The following is a 13,906-nucleotide window of genomic DNA, read 5'->3' as shown; positions in this document are numbered from 1 at the left end:
TATGGGTGAACATAAAACACTCACAGGACATTAATTTTGACAACTATACAAATATTTAGAAATTTCACGCAAAAATGTGGATCTATGGATCAGTGCCCCGAAAGCATGAATAGGTTGTTTATTCAATAGCGGACTGATATACAAGAGTGTCATACATTAGGCACGCGCAAGTTCGTTACTATAACTCTGATCGTCTTTACCTCTATATTAGCGCGACAGTTTGTTTCATGCAGCCAAGAGATGAAGTAATGACCTGCATTCCCGGGGGGGTATAGGTTACTTTTACGGGTGGAAGTGGGATAAAAGATGAATGTCGCGGGCGGGAGCAGGACAAAATAACATACATTTCTGTGGGAGCGGGACGATTTTTCTGCAGGACAGACACTTGCGGGAGCGGGACTAAAAAATATGTCCCTTGCAGGTCCCGAAACGCAAATTGAAATTGAGATTTTTGTGATGGTGTTTTTGTCGCGGATCTAACAGTTAACAGGCAGCGCTCCAGTCTGTCCGTACAGCATGTCCACAAGTTAAAAACTAGGCACACTGAGGTATAGGCTGGCTTGCTACTGTATATATTTTTGTGTCTGACGGGAAGAACAAGACCGGTACCGTTCTTCAAAGCGCCAGTGTGTTTTAGTTTTGTCATCTTAATTAGTTATTTAATTTATATATTCAGTGTAGGCCTATATGTTTTATTTATTTTACTCAGATTTTCTCTGTTCAGAAGCGCTGCTGATGCGTGATAATTTGAGTATATGTCAATACAGTTTTTGTTGTTGCTCTGTATGCTGCTGTTTGCACGTTAAAATAAAACATTTGCTTGTATTTTTAAATGTATCATCACAGATACTCGTGCATTCTATTTTTATTTTAAACTAATTTATTATTCAAATTTGATCAGTTAACGGTTAATGTTCGGATAACGAGCAGCGGTTGTCGGTCAGGAAAATTAACCGAAATGAGCATCCCTAGCTCATATCTAACAGTTTAAAGAGTATCCTGGAGGTTTTCAAAGCAGAAATTAAATTATGACAAGGTGTCTCCAGGTGATAATTTTTGCCACATGTCTGTGGTTTAGATGAAATAACTGACTCATTAGATCATTCAGTAACTGAAAGTTAATGCAGCCTCAGAGTGTGCATTCGTTTTCAGTGGTATGTTAGTAAATCTAAACTAAAATGCCTTTCCAGCAAAACAGAAATAAGTATGTGCAGTAAATTTAAATGTAGTATAGTTTGATAACATGCACACTAACATTAACCTATTTAATCCCACCGGACACCATAGTGACCGTAAAAAAAGGTTTTCATTTAGAAATCTCTAAAAACCATACTGACTGATGTTTTAGTGCACTTCCTGCAAATATGGAAAAAATAAAGTTAAAGTCAATTAAATATGTGCAGTTTTACATGATTAGTGCAAATTGTCACATGACCAAAGCAGCTTATTTCCTGTTTGCACCTTGAGAAGACGATTGCTACATCAAAGCTCCAAAACAAGCTAGTAAAGTATGTTACCATAAAGATATGGCAAAGATTTTTGGTACACATTATCTTTAAGGTGTATAGTATCAATATATGAATTCACATATTGATGTTGTAAATACCGGTAGCACTAATATAAAAATTTGGTCTTATGTTTCACAAAAAAAGTAACAATTTTGAAATACGTTGATGGTTGTATTTTCTTGTCTTTTATCTCAGTGTTCCTATCAATAATGTATAAGGTTTTTTTAAGCATAATAATAACCCTAGAATGTGATCAAAACTGTTTAAAATAGCTAGGCTAAGATATAAACCAATTACACCAACAAATGAGACCTACCATAAGACATAATTTTTCAGACATGTTTCCAAAAACTTTTAAATAATTGATTTCAAAGGGTTACTAATGACTCATCATTTGGATATTTTCATGTCTAAGAAAAAAATTGTGATTAAACGGGTTAAAAAGGTTAAATGCTTGAGAGTGAGTACAACTTCTTTAAAATGTGTCTTTGTAAAATAATCATTGTACCAAATGATTAATTTAAATGTAAGTACATAGTAGTTAAGGCCACCCTAATGTGAAGTGAGACCAAATATTCTGTAACATTACAAGTGTCTTCACTTTACCAATTTATTGCATCCTTGCTTAATAAAATATATTTTTTAATATGATTTAATAACTGCGGTTTCAGCCTTAAAGGATGGATTTGAAAAACAAATCTGAATTGGGTGCAGTGTAAAGAAAGCCTTGTAGGCCTTTTTTTGTTTTGTATATATCTCTGCCTCAATTGTTGTTTGTTTATAATGAATCTATTCCATTAAATCCAATTATATACATAATATAGTTACGTAGAGTGTGGTATGTTTGTGCTTTCTCTTAAAAAGGAAAAACCTCTGATGTTGTTGTGGTTCTGTGGCTATTTATATGTTATGACATTTTTACTAGGACACTTTTTATGATCTCGCCTAGGGCCCCATGAACCCATGAGTGCAATCTAGCAGTCCAAATGGAAAAGTGTAAGTGGAAACGTGTTAAAACAGAATCATGCCAACCTCACATGGGGACCGTGAAAACACGATGGACACAGTGGCTCTGAACAAACTGCCCAGTGACACATAAATTGTTTTTCGTGTGTGTGTGTGTGTGTGTGTGTGTGTGTGTTGTATGACTGTCATAATGTAAGATAAACAAACGCCGAGAGGGTCAAAATAAAGTCAAAAGATCAGCAGGAAAAATAAATGAAAGCCAAAAATAAATAAAGCCAGCAAAAAATTTACACAAATATCACTGGGAGGATTTGAATCAAAAATCATGTCATGCATTTCTTATGTGCAGCATAAAACAAATGTTAAAAAAATAATAATAACTTTAAAATATGAATAAAAGTATAAATGGACATACAGACAGCATCTTCTGGTGGTGGGAGGACCAGCAACACCACAATATTCTCTAGCACGTATGGCTTGAGTTTGTCCAGGTGGTTCGGCCTTTCCCCTTTTTCAGAAAGACTGATCTGAAGTGCAATTCTGCCCTCTTCGGATACTAAACACCAACCCTGTGAGGAAAGAGAGAGAAACATAAAGGCTGTAGACAAATTTCATCAACACGCCAGACACCCGTCAACACAAATCACAGGAATGCGAAGCACTCCAACTAAACAAGACGTGCCATGTCTCAACATTCATTCACCAACAACTTGTAAATCAATGCAACTAAAGCTGTCACCTGACTAGATGATTATGTGTGTAAGCTTCATTGTAAAAAAAAAAAAATTAATGTTGGTGTTCATGGTCTCTGAATGGATAGGTGTTAACAGCACCATCAACTCCCAATTGAATTATTAGCTGCGTTCCAACGTGTAGTTCCAGGACTTTCAAACAAGGACTAATTGGAAGGAGACCTCTAATGGGGAGCTATACACTTAAGGAGGCTTTTCCTTCTTGCATTCGCACCTACAATGATAAACCCATGGGGACGCAATCTAGAGATGTTGTTTCTGCGAACAATATGGTTATGCTAAACAGGAAATGGAAAAAATGTGTTTTTTGCATCACGCAATACAATAGCAACAACAACGATAGAGGATGTCAGGCTTGGACCTGAGCTTTCATTATTCTCTGGATGTCAGTTTTATGCCTTTAACAAGGGACAATCAGTTGAAAAGCAAGAAAACCATAAAAAGCACAAATACATTAGTACAACAGCGTTTTTGTGGCATGTTAAAAAAAATTATTCTAAGATTAAAGTCAGAATAAAGACAAAATTACGAGAATAAAGTCTAAATGTTTTGAGAATAAAGTCAAAATATTTTGAGAATATAGCGAAAACTACAAGAAGTAATTCGTAGCAATTACAAAATTAGTTATAATTTTTTGAGCGTATATTCTAGCCTTTTGCTCATGCAAACAGCCTGGATTGGGAGCACCGGGATATATTTAAGCTTTCAAAATTGGTCAGTTTTATAGCAAAATACAAACAATATGTCTATTACAATAATGTTTTTTTTTTCAAGCTCTTTAATGTGGTGTGACTGATCGTTGTATTCGCCTCAGTTTAAGCGGCATGTGTCATCTTTCAGATTACAGTGAGACATTTGTTTCATGAAATTATACTATACTGTTTTTTCATTCCTTCTGATGTTCCTTCAAGTTTATATTGTGCTATAAACTTGAAATAATGAGGAAAAACACATTTATAATTTGTATTTCGAGATAAAACTGACAGAATTTGAAAGCTGAGCTGTTATATTAAAAGCAACAAAGCACAAAATTATTGCGATTAGGCCTACTGAGTGGCTGGCATGCTACAAATAATGAATAGAAGACGTTAAATATTATTTCCAATCATTTACTGTATTATACCGTGAGGTAAACAGCTTGTGAATAGTCACTTATATACTTCAGAAAAACAACAAAGTTATGTTAACGAGTTGGAGTCGACTTCAACCTTTAGAACATTTTATTGTTGTTTTTGATTAAATACATGTGAGGAATGAAAGATTGGATGCCACAGACGTTTTTGCAAATAGGTGGTGGAATTTTCACAAAGAAAACTGTATAATTCAATGAAACAAAGGTCTCATTATAACCGAAAAAAAGACGATTGATTCACATGAATACAGAGGTCTGTCACGCCACATTAAAGGCAGTGTTGTTTTTGACAACCATCTTAGATTTAGTCTTAGTCTTTTGGACTAAAATGGTTATTAGTTTTAGTCAAATTTTAGTCACTTCTATATGTGATAGTTTTAGTCCAATTTTAGTCAACGAAAAGTCAAGAAGGTTTTAGTCTAGTTTTAGTCGACGAAAAGTCAAAAAGGTTTTAGTCTAGTTTTAGTCAAAAAAAGGGAAAAAGTAGTCTTTTAACAAATTAATGTAGGTCAGTAAGTATTTTGCTGTTGGGTAGTGTCACTTATAAGTTGTGAAAATAGCAGATCTATAGTTCAACACAATGTGAGCTTCCGGATTGACTATTTTCACCAATAATTACAATAATGAAGGAATGTTTTAGAACATAAAAGACAAACAAGGATGGAATGCTAAAACGGCTTGCCATACTAGTATGGCAAAGAGCATTTAATGCTAAAACGGCTTTCCATAGCGGCAGGTACTTTTTTTCGGTTTTAATTGGCATGCACAATAAGCAGAAATGTCATGCATTTTAAACGTCTGACGGACCACCCACTAACATTTTCGTCTATTCTCGTCTCGTCAACGAAAACTCACACACGTCTCGTCATGTTTTAGTCATCAACGAGCCATTTTTATCTCGTCATTGTCTCGTTTTCATCATGGAAAAAAGTGGTGTCAACGAAATGATTTCGTCATCGTCATCGTTGACGAAAACAACACTGATTAAACACATTATTGCGAGACACATTGTTTGTATTTTGCTATAAAACTGACAGATTTTGAAAGCTGAGACTTTGTTTTTTTATTAAAAGTACCAAAAGCACAAAGCTTATTGCTATTATTGGATGGCTGAAGCACTAAATAGGCCTAATGAATGAAATCGAATACGTGAAATATTATTTCCAAGCATACTTTCCCTGTGAGTATAACACATGGTATGATTTCTGCTAATAATCCCACATATATTCAAATAAATTCCAACGGCCTGGCAACTTCTCCTGGTGCTCCCAATCCAGACCATTTGCATGCACAAGCTATACTCTCAAAATATTATACCTTTAATTGCTACTATTTAATTTTTCTAATTTTGACTTTATTCTCGAAACATTTTGACTTTTATCTCGTAATTTTAGATTTTTCAACATCACACAATAGAGCAAACCTATAGTTCCTTAAATGTGTAAGCAGTGTAAGTAATTAAGTAATTTCTCAAGGCCTGTTCACAACAAACTGAATGTTTGGTATGAAAATACGGCACAATTTTAGTATGCTGTTTGTTCAGAACAATGCATAAAAACAGGTTTTAGGAACATGTAAATTCACTCTTTAAGTGGGTGCGTATAGAAAAGCAGTAATATGCCAGTTATTCCTGGAGACAAAACTCTGCACAACCTTCAGTTTCTGACACCTGCTTGTCCTGGAGAAGAAATGAAGTCAAACCCTTTTTACATGTTTTCATACTGTACATTTTTGTATATGCTGCGGTGTTTATCAAACAACACCAACTACAAGAGTACAGAAACACGAGAGCCAGTTCCAATTTCATTTTCTGCTATTCACTGACGCCAAGCATGTGACCATAAGCGTGAATATTATAGCTTGGACACTTTTCTTTGCAGAAATGAGAACATCTCTGTATAAAAATGTTGCATTTATGACATTCAAATGTTTGTCTCAATCTGAACAGATGCATTCGAATAAACACCCGTTCATTCAACTTAAAATGTTTATCGCACAAAGTTTTAGTACCAAATATTAGTCTTGGTGTGAACAGGCCTTAACACAGTTCCTGAAATTGGGATTACATCTTACCTGGGGCTGATTATAGAACATTTTTGGTAAACTGCAGTCAAGCAGCAAACCTAAAATTGTTATATTAGAAGCATCTTCCTGCAGGAGCAAAAAAGAAAAGAAAAAGACCATTAAAATTCATCAGCTCAGAAGCTCTTTTCAGACAAAATTGTGAAAAATGATCACAAAAATATATCTAATTTACATGATCAAGCAGACGCTTTCATCTGCAGCAACTTAATATTATAACAACACATAATAAAACACATGAAAGCCCAATTTTTTGTGAGGCTGTTTCAATAGTGAACAAAGAAACTCTTTTAAATGTAGATGACTCTAAATAAGGCACCAATCACGTCAACTTTTTTGTTCATTCTTTATGTGTTCTCCATTAAGGATGTTAACTTTCATTTCCTCTACCTCTTTAGGAAACATGAATTATTCAATGCATTCAAGACCATCAGTCACTAAGACGGGCCCCTATAAAAGACAGGTAGTCATCTTCATCTACAGAAGTGCTACTGAAATTACACTCTAAAGCTAGTGGCTTACACAGTGATTTTTCCACAGATAGATGTTCTTAGACAAAAGGATCTGAATGTGGGATGTGAATGTAACCATATTTGCGAACAATAACAAACCCATCACTGTTGTGTCCTCAAGCAAGGCACCCTAAAATAAAAATTGTGTCATTATTTACTCGCCTCCATGCCTTTCCAAACCTGCATGACTTTCACAAAATGAGGCACAGCATGTTCACGTTGTTCTGTTTTTCACATAATCAATGTACATGCTGGCAAGGAGCTGCCAAGCTGCAAATATGACAACAAATCTCTAATAAAACGTAAAAGTAGTCTACTGTAGATGCACCCTGGAGAATTTACTAAACGTCTTTGTGTTCCACGGAAGAGAGAAATTCGTACAGGTTTGGAAAGACATGAGAGGAAATAAATAATGACAGAATGAACTAAATTACAACACTTAATAGCCTGAGTGGGATTATCCTGTTAAAAAGTTCATGCACATTTTGCAAACACAACAGCAAGACACTGATTGTCAATGTTGAAAAATGAGGCACTGCATTAGACAGCGAATAGGTGTGAAATGTCAGAAGAACCAGTTAATTGAGACTAGATTTCATAAGTTGTCGATGGGTGAAACATCCCTACTGTTATCAATTTATTTTGAGTCTGTAACCTTCAACGATACAGTATCTTTACATGTCAGCTGTACAGCACTCAGCCCAATTAGAAGTGAATAGCAGGGTTACATAATCTCTCCTCAAGAATGTACAGTATGTGGTTATGCTAACTTTTAGCTAATATCGCATATGTGACTCTGGACAACAAAGCCAGTCATAAGGGTCTATTTTTTGAAATTGAGATTTATAAATGAGCTTTCCATTGATGTATGGCTTGTTAGGATAGGACAATATTTGGTTGAAATACATCTATTTGAAAATCTGGAATATGAGGGTGCAAAAACTTTCAAAGTTGTCCTTAGCAATGCAAACTACTAATCAAAAATTAAGTTTTGATATATTTATGGTAGAAAATTCACAAATGATCTTTTGGTACATGATCTTTACTTAATATCCTAATGATTTTTGTCAATAAAAGAAAAATCGATTATTTTGACCCATACAATGTACTGTTGGGTATTGCTACAAATATACCTCTGCGACTTAGGCTGATCATATGTGACCCTGGACCACAAAACCAGCCTTAAGCCTCAAATGTAGCTCAAATTAGTCAAAAGAAGTGTAAAGGTAGAGGTTCAAACATACATTCACACGTTTCTCTACACTCAGATTAACAAAATAAGGATGGGGGTCATTTTGTGCTGGAAGTCCAGTCAGATGGATCTCAGGAGGAATAGCCATTTATATTCAGTTATCATTCAGCACAAGAGACATTGCAAATTGCAGTGGCTCCAAGCAAACACAGGGCTTACTTTAAATGTAGCCGCTACAACAGAAGCGCATCTATATTTAAACTTGTTTATGAGAGCCGAGACCTAGCAGAACACCTATGTGAGATAAAACAGACCTTCTACCTCTATCTTCTACCTCTTATAGACCATCAACACTAAGAAGAAATATACAGTGGTCTTGTGATGCAGGTTTGAATTGTGAAAATTATAAGAGGCAGGTAGACAGCAATGCTTATAGTATTACAGATATGCATGTAATACATATCAGGCATACTGTCTTGGAACTAAACTTAAATGCAGTAAATTAGCTGCATTTTTAGAAGTTTTTGTCAGTTGCAAGACAATGGAAATTGTTGAGGAATGCAAAAATGTGTTGTGAACAGCCCCTCATGCCATAATTTTTGCTTTCTGTGCAGACCCCTGAAAATATCAACAAGAGCAAGGCTTTAGTCATGTGGGTTTGCATGGGTATCTTACGGCATGGCTGTTTGGGTATTTTTTAATGCATGATGTCCTGTGTGTGTGTGTGCGTGCTAATGGCTATGACAGTAATAGGAGACAGAAGCACTCAGCTGTTGCTGGACCTCATGTGTCATCCAGCACAAAGGATAGTAAACAGAAAAGAACATCTGCGTTTTTAAGCACACAACTAAGCAAAAAGCATATCCACATGCATGACGCATACCTGAGTTTGTGTTAGATTAATGCTTTGTATGTGGGGAAATATCAGAACGCTATCTTTTCTATGGACGTCCTTGACTGATCGCCCATGGACGCCAACCCCAAAAACCTGGGAGAAAGAGAGAGAGACAAAAACTGTTTCAAAAACTGTTTTTAACATTGATGATAATAATAGGAAACGTTACTTGAGCACTAAATCAGCATTTTAGGATGATTTCTGAAGGATCATGTGACACTGAAGACTGGACTTATGGCTGCTGAAAATTCAGCTTGCCATCACATGAATATAAAACACTTTAGCAGAAAACACAAAGCATTAAGGGGGTGAAAACTTTTTGAACTTGAAGATCAGGGTAAATGTAACTTATTTTGTCTTCTGGGAAACATGTAAGTAGCTTCTGTAGCTTCTGAAGGGCAGTACTAAATGAAAAAAAAATAAATACTGTAATATTTAGGCAAAATGAGAAGAATGTACACATCGTCATTCTGTTCAAAAGTTTACACCCCTGGCTCGTTTTTCCTTCTGGAGCATCAGTGGATGTTTGAACCTTCTGTAATAGTTGCATACGAGTCCTCAGTTGTCCTCAGTGTGAAAAGATGGATCTCAAAATCATACAGTCATTGTCAGAAAGGGTTCAAATACACAAAAATGCTGAAAAACCAAAGAATTTGTGGGACATGAAGGATTTTTCTGAAGAAGAACAGGCAGTTTAACTGCTTAGGAATAAACAAGGGACTCGTGAACAACTATCACTAAACAAACAAAAAAAAAATTCAGGTAACAACACAGTATTAAGAATCAAGTGTATGACAACTTTTGAATGGGGTCATTTTTATGAATTCAACTATTATTTTCTCTTGTGGACTATATGTAAATGTCTTTTATGTGAAACATCTTATTCAGGTCAGTACTAAATAAAAATAACATGCATTTTGGTAAAATAATTAACATTTTGCAGATTCTGCAAGGTGTATGTAAACTTTTGACTTCAACTGTACATAGAAAAAAGAACACCATAGTACACCATTACTGTTTAAATAAATGCAGCCTTCTTAGTGAACCAAAGCAACTTTCGAAAGGTAACGCAATAAAATAATTAGTAGGTGTTTCTAAACTTTGGACTGCTAGTGTAGACATTGTATTTCCATAAAGTTTTGTTTCTTCATACATAAAAAAGTATGATACAGTGGTGTTATAGCTTTTATCAGGTCACCAGGAAGTTATTCAGAATGAAAACATGACTACAGAAGGTAACAATTTACATAAACTCAATACTAAAATATATATATTGCTTTGGTGATTAAAGTCAGTTTGTTTGATGACAGTCACACAGTATCACACTATTCTTGTTATTGTAAAGGATTCTGTACTTTTAAGCTTGTTGCTCATCAGTATTGTAATATAAACTGTCCTACATTTCCAGAAAAACACTGTGACCTTGATTCAATTAAATTTGTTGACACAACCACATCTTAACAAACAACTGAAAGAATGTTGGTATGAATAAGAGAGACAAAGAAGTAAAAGTAAAACAAAGCACACATAAATTGTGCCGGGCGGCGCTCTGGTCATGAATATTAAAGGATTAGGTTACTCCCGAATTAAACATTTTCTTCTAATTTACTAACCCCATGTCATCCAAGATGTTCATGCTTTTCTTTCTTCAGTTGAATAGAAATTATATACAGTGGACCTCAATGGGGATCAACGGATTGAAAGTCCAAATTGCACATTTCAATGCAGCTTCAAAGGGCTCTACATAATCCCAGCTGAGTAATAAGGGTCTTATCTAGTGAATCGAACTGCCATTTTCTAAAAAAATGTACATACTTTTTAACCACAAATGCTTGCCTTGCACTAGCTCTATGACTTCATGCATTATGTAATCACGTCGGAAAGGTCTCGCGTGACGTAGGCGAAGTACCCAGTGTTTAAAAAGTGAACGTGCAGAGACTATAGGTCCTTGCACACTGAGTCCGACATATTCAAATGCTTTTTTTCCGTATCCTCATTCTAAAAAAGAAAAAGAAAAGAAAAAATTACAGAATGGAGTCTTCAAGCATTGAGGAAGATCTATTTCTCTCCCTCTTCTAAAAAAAAGAGAAAAAGAAAGAGGAAATATTTGGTTCATACAATCCTGAGATTGCATACAGAGAAAGAAGAGTTCAACCTCTTTATCAAAAAACTGCAGGATTATCCAGAGCGATTCAAAGTTTACTTCATGATGTCAGTGGCTCAGTTTGATGTTTTGCTAGCAATCTGTCTTTATATTCCATCTCTTTGTATTCCTTTTTTTCGTTTATTTTGTCATTGCTTCGTGCTGCAAGACAAAGTGGAGCAACTTGTCAGACGCCATTCTGGATTTTGGCGTTTGTACGGTGACTCTGAATTGTCAAAACATCTCAAAAAGCTTGCTACACATGCGAAAAATGCAGAAAAACTAACCCGTTGCAAATTTTTGTATGATGGACAAAAGTTTCAGAGGCAGTGTGTATAGGTGATTGACACAACATGAGGTTAAATCTATTTTTTAACGTGCGAAAAATTCGGACGGGCGTGCAAGGACCTTAAGTTAAACGGCCTTTCCAAAAACTCAAAATAATGTTAGAATTTTGAAGGACACAGATTGCGTAATGCGTGAAGTTGTAGACGTTCATCACAGAGCTAGTGCAAGACGAGCATTGTGGTTAGAAAGTATATGAATTTGTCTATTTTTTTTTTTTTTTTTTTAAGAAAATTACACATCGTTTCGCTAGATAAAACCCTTATTCCTCGGCTGGGATCACATAGAGCCCTTTTGAAGCTGCAATGAAACTACAATTTGGTCCTTCAACCCACTGATCCCCATTAAAGTCACTATATGGAGAAAAATCCTGGAATGTTTTCGTCAAAAACCTTAATTTCTTCTTGACTGAAGAAAGAAAGACATGAACATCTTGAATCACACGAGAGTAAATTATCCAGAATTTGAATTCAGGATTGAACTAATCCTTTAAATTTGTTTCGTAATATGTACTTTGGTTGAGGAAAAACAAAATCTTAAACGATTGCCAACCGTGGGAATACCATTTACCACTGTCATTTTATGCGCCTGGCTAGCATTGCTTTTGCACTGCTGCCAAGCTAAATAAACCTCTTTTAAATATGAATGTCTTCCACATGTCCCCCTTAGTATACCCCAGAGTAAAAATATGTCTATATGAAACATCTTAAGTGAAAAAGTGGCTGTGTAATAGTATAATTTTATAGCACTTGCCTGGTATGATATCACCCCATGGGTTGATGTGTTAATAAATAAAGAGATTTCTTCATTGCCCTCCACTGTGGGGAGGAAAATGATTTTAAAAGATGTTCTCCCTCTGGGTGGAATCACCTGTAAATCAAAAGAAAAAACACTGAACAACAAGAAACACTGGATTACATTTATACAGGACAATGGGAGTGATTACATTGACGTAGAGGAAGAGAGAGAGCAAACTAAATGTGAAATGGGGCGCATACTTACCCTTCTGTGGAAAGAAGGCATGTGAAAATGTCTGCTGGATGTAAACACCGAGAGCAGAGAGACTGGGAGCTCTGGGCTCGGGTTGTGGATATATATGGTTTCAGCTCTTGGCAGCCCCACCGGCCTGCAAAATGACAGATCCACATGTTAAAGAGCGAAACACAGCATTATAGACTCCCAAATCATTTTCATCAGAATGTTTCTGTTAAAGCATATCACTGTGAATGCAACCATTGTGAAATGGAAAAACTGATCTAAATGACTGATGTGTCAGGGAATGTTTTGCTTTCATAAACATTCTTTTCTTGAAATATAACCATGCTCAAAAGGAGATCGTTTTTTTCAGTCTCCAGACTCAAAGCACACACTTCCCCAAAGCATCATAATGAGAACGGTTCACAGTGTTACAACACTTGAGCAAAGATGAAAGTAAATGTCACTCAAAGCCGCATACGTCTATTAAAAGACTTGAGTTGACCTTTCAAAGCTGATTCTAACCACAGAAAGCTTAGCAGCTCAGCTCTTTACGTTATGATGTTCCTGTGGTCAAAAGTCAACTTCAAAAGAGGTGCGTGAATATCAGCATGTAAGACACGACAGCCAATAAAAACCACTGAAGATGCTTCGCACTACTGAATCTCAAGTGTTTATATGTGTCCGACTAGGCACACTACATCTTCAGTTACCAAAACTCAACACTGCTAATGGACAGACTAAGATTATTAACTTGTTAACTTCAGTCAACAGTTATTTATTATTTACACTGCCCTCCAAACGTTTGGAAACACCCCTGGCAAAGTGTGGATAAGCATACATCCTTATCATTGACCCCAAGCACACTTCCAAGCTGTGCATTCATGTCTGTCATGGAATGGCCTCCCCAATCACCCGACCTCAACCCAATTGAGCTACTATGGGAGGAACTGGACCGTGATGTCCATAAGAAGTGTCCAACCAGTGTGAATCATCTTTGGGCAATCCTTCAGGAGGCTTGGAGTAATATATCATATCATAAGTCAATGTTTGAATAAACTGACAACTCGGACGCCCAGATTATGCAGAGCTGTAATAGCTGCTAATGGTGGATATTTTGATGAATCGAAAATTTATTTTTTTTTCTATTCATATGCAGACTGTTTATGTAATAAAATATGTTTTCGTAGTTTGTGCTGTCCCTTATCAGAGCAAAATGATCACAAATTAAAAAGCATTCATACCAATATTGTCCAAAACCCCACTTTTCTAGGGCGATTCCAAACTTTTGGAGTGCAGTGTATCTTCTAAAGAACAGCCCTCAACAACTGTAGAGACAGTTACTTAACTTCTAAAACACTAGCTGCATTCACACCATGTTGTAATCACCGTAATTTTGAGATG

General features: G+C 35.8%; 1 protein-coding gene across 1 annotated transcript in view; it reads right to left on the bottom strand.

Moving 5' to 3' along the window:
- Nucleotides 1-13,906, bottom strand: part of LOC141336504 (transmembrane protein 131-like) — a 76,304-nt gene that overhangs the window by 23,546 nt on the left and 38,852 nt on the right. Inside the window, exons 5-9 of the mRNA XM_073842157.1 lie at nt 12,530-12,653; nt 12,281-12,397; nt 9,028-9,132; nt 6,432-6,509; nt 2,890-3,043 (exon numbers count right to left, since the gene is read on the bottom strand). Of these exons, the coding sequence (XP_073698258.1) occupies nt 2,890-3,043; nt 6,432-6,509; nt 9,028-9,132; nt 12,281-12,397; nt 12,530-12,653 (578 nt within the window). The remainder of the gene's footprint in view (nt 1-2,889; nt 3,044-6,431; nt 6,510-9,027; nt 9,133-12,280; nt 12,398-12,529; nt 12,654-13,906) is intronic.

The sequence above is a fragment of the Garra rufa genome, chromosome 6 (genome assembly GCF_049309525.1).
Source record: "Garra rufa chromosome 6, GarRuf1.0, whole genome shotgun sequence".
NCBI lineage: Eukaryota > Metazoa > Chordata > Actinopteri > Cypriniformes > Cyprinidae > Garra > Garra rufa.
Note: the sequence above shows the minus strand (reverse complement) of the source record. Positions and strands in the feature narration are given on the sequence as shown.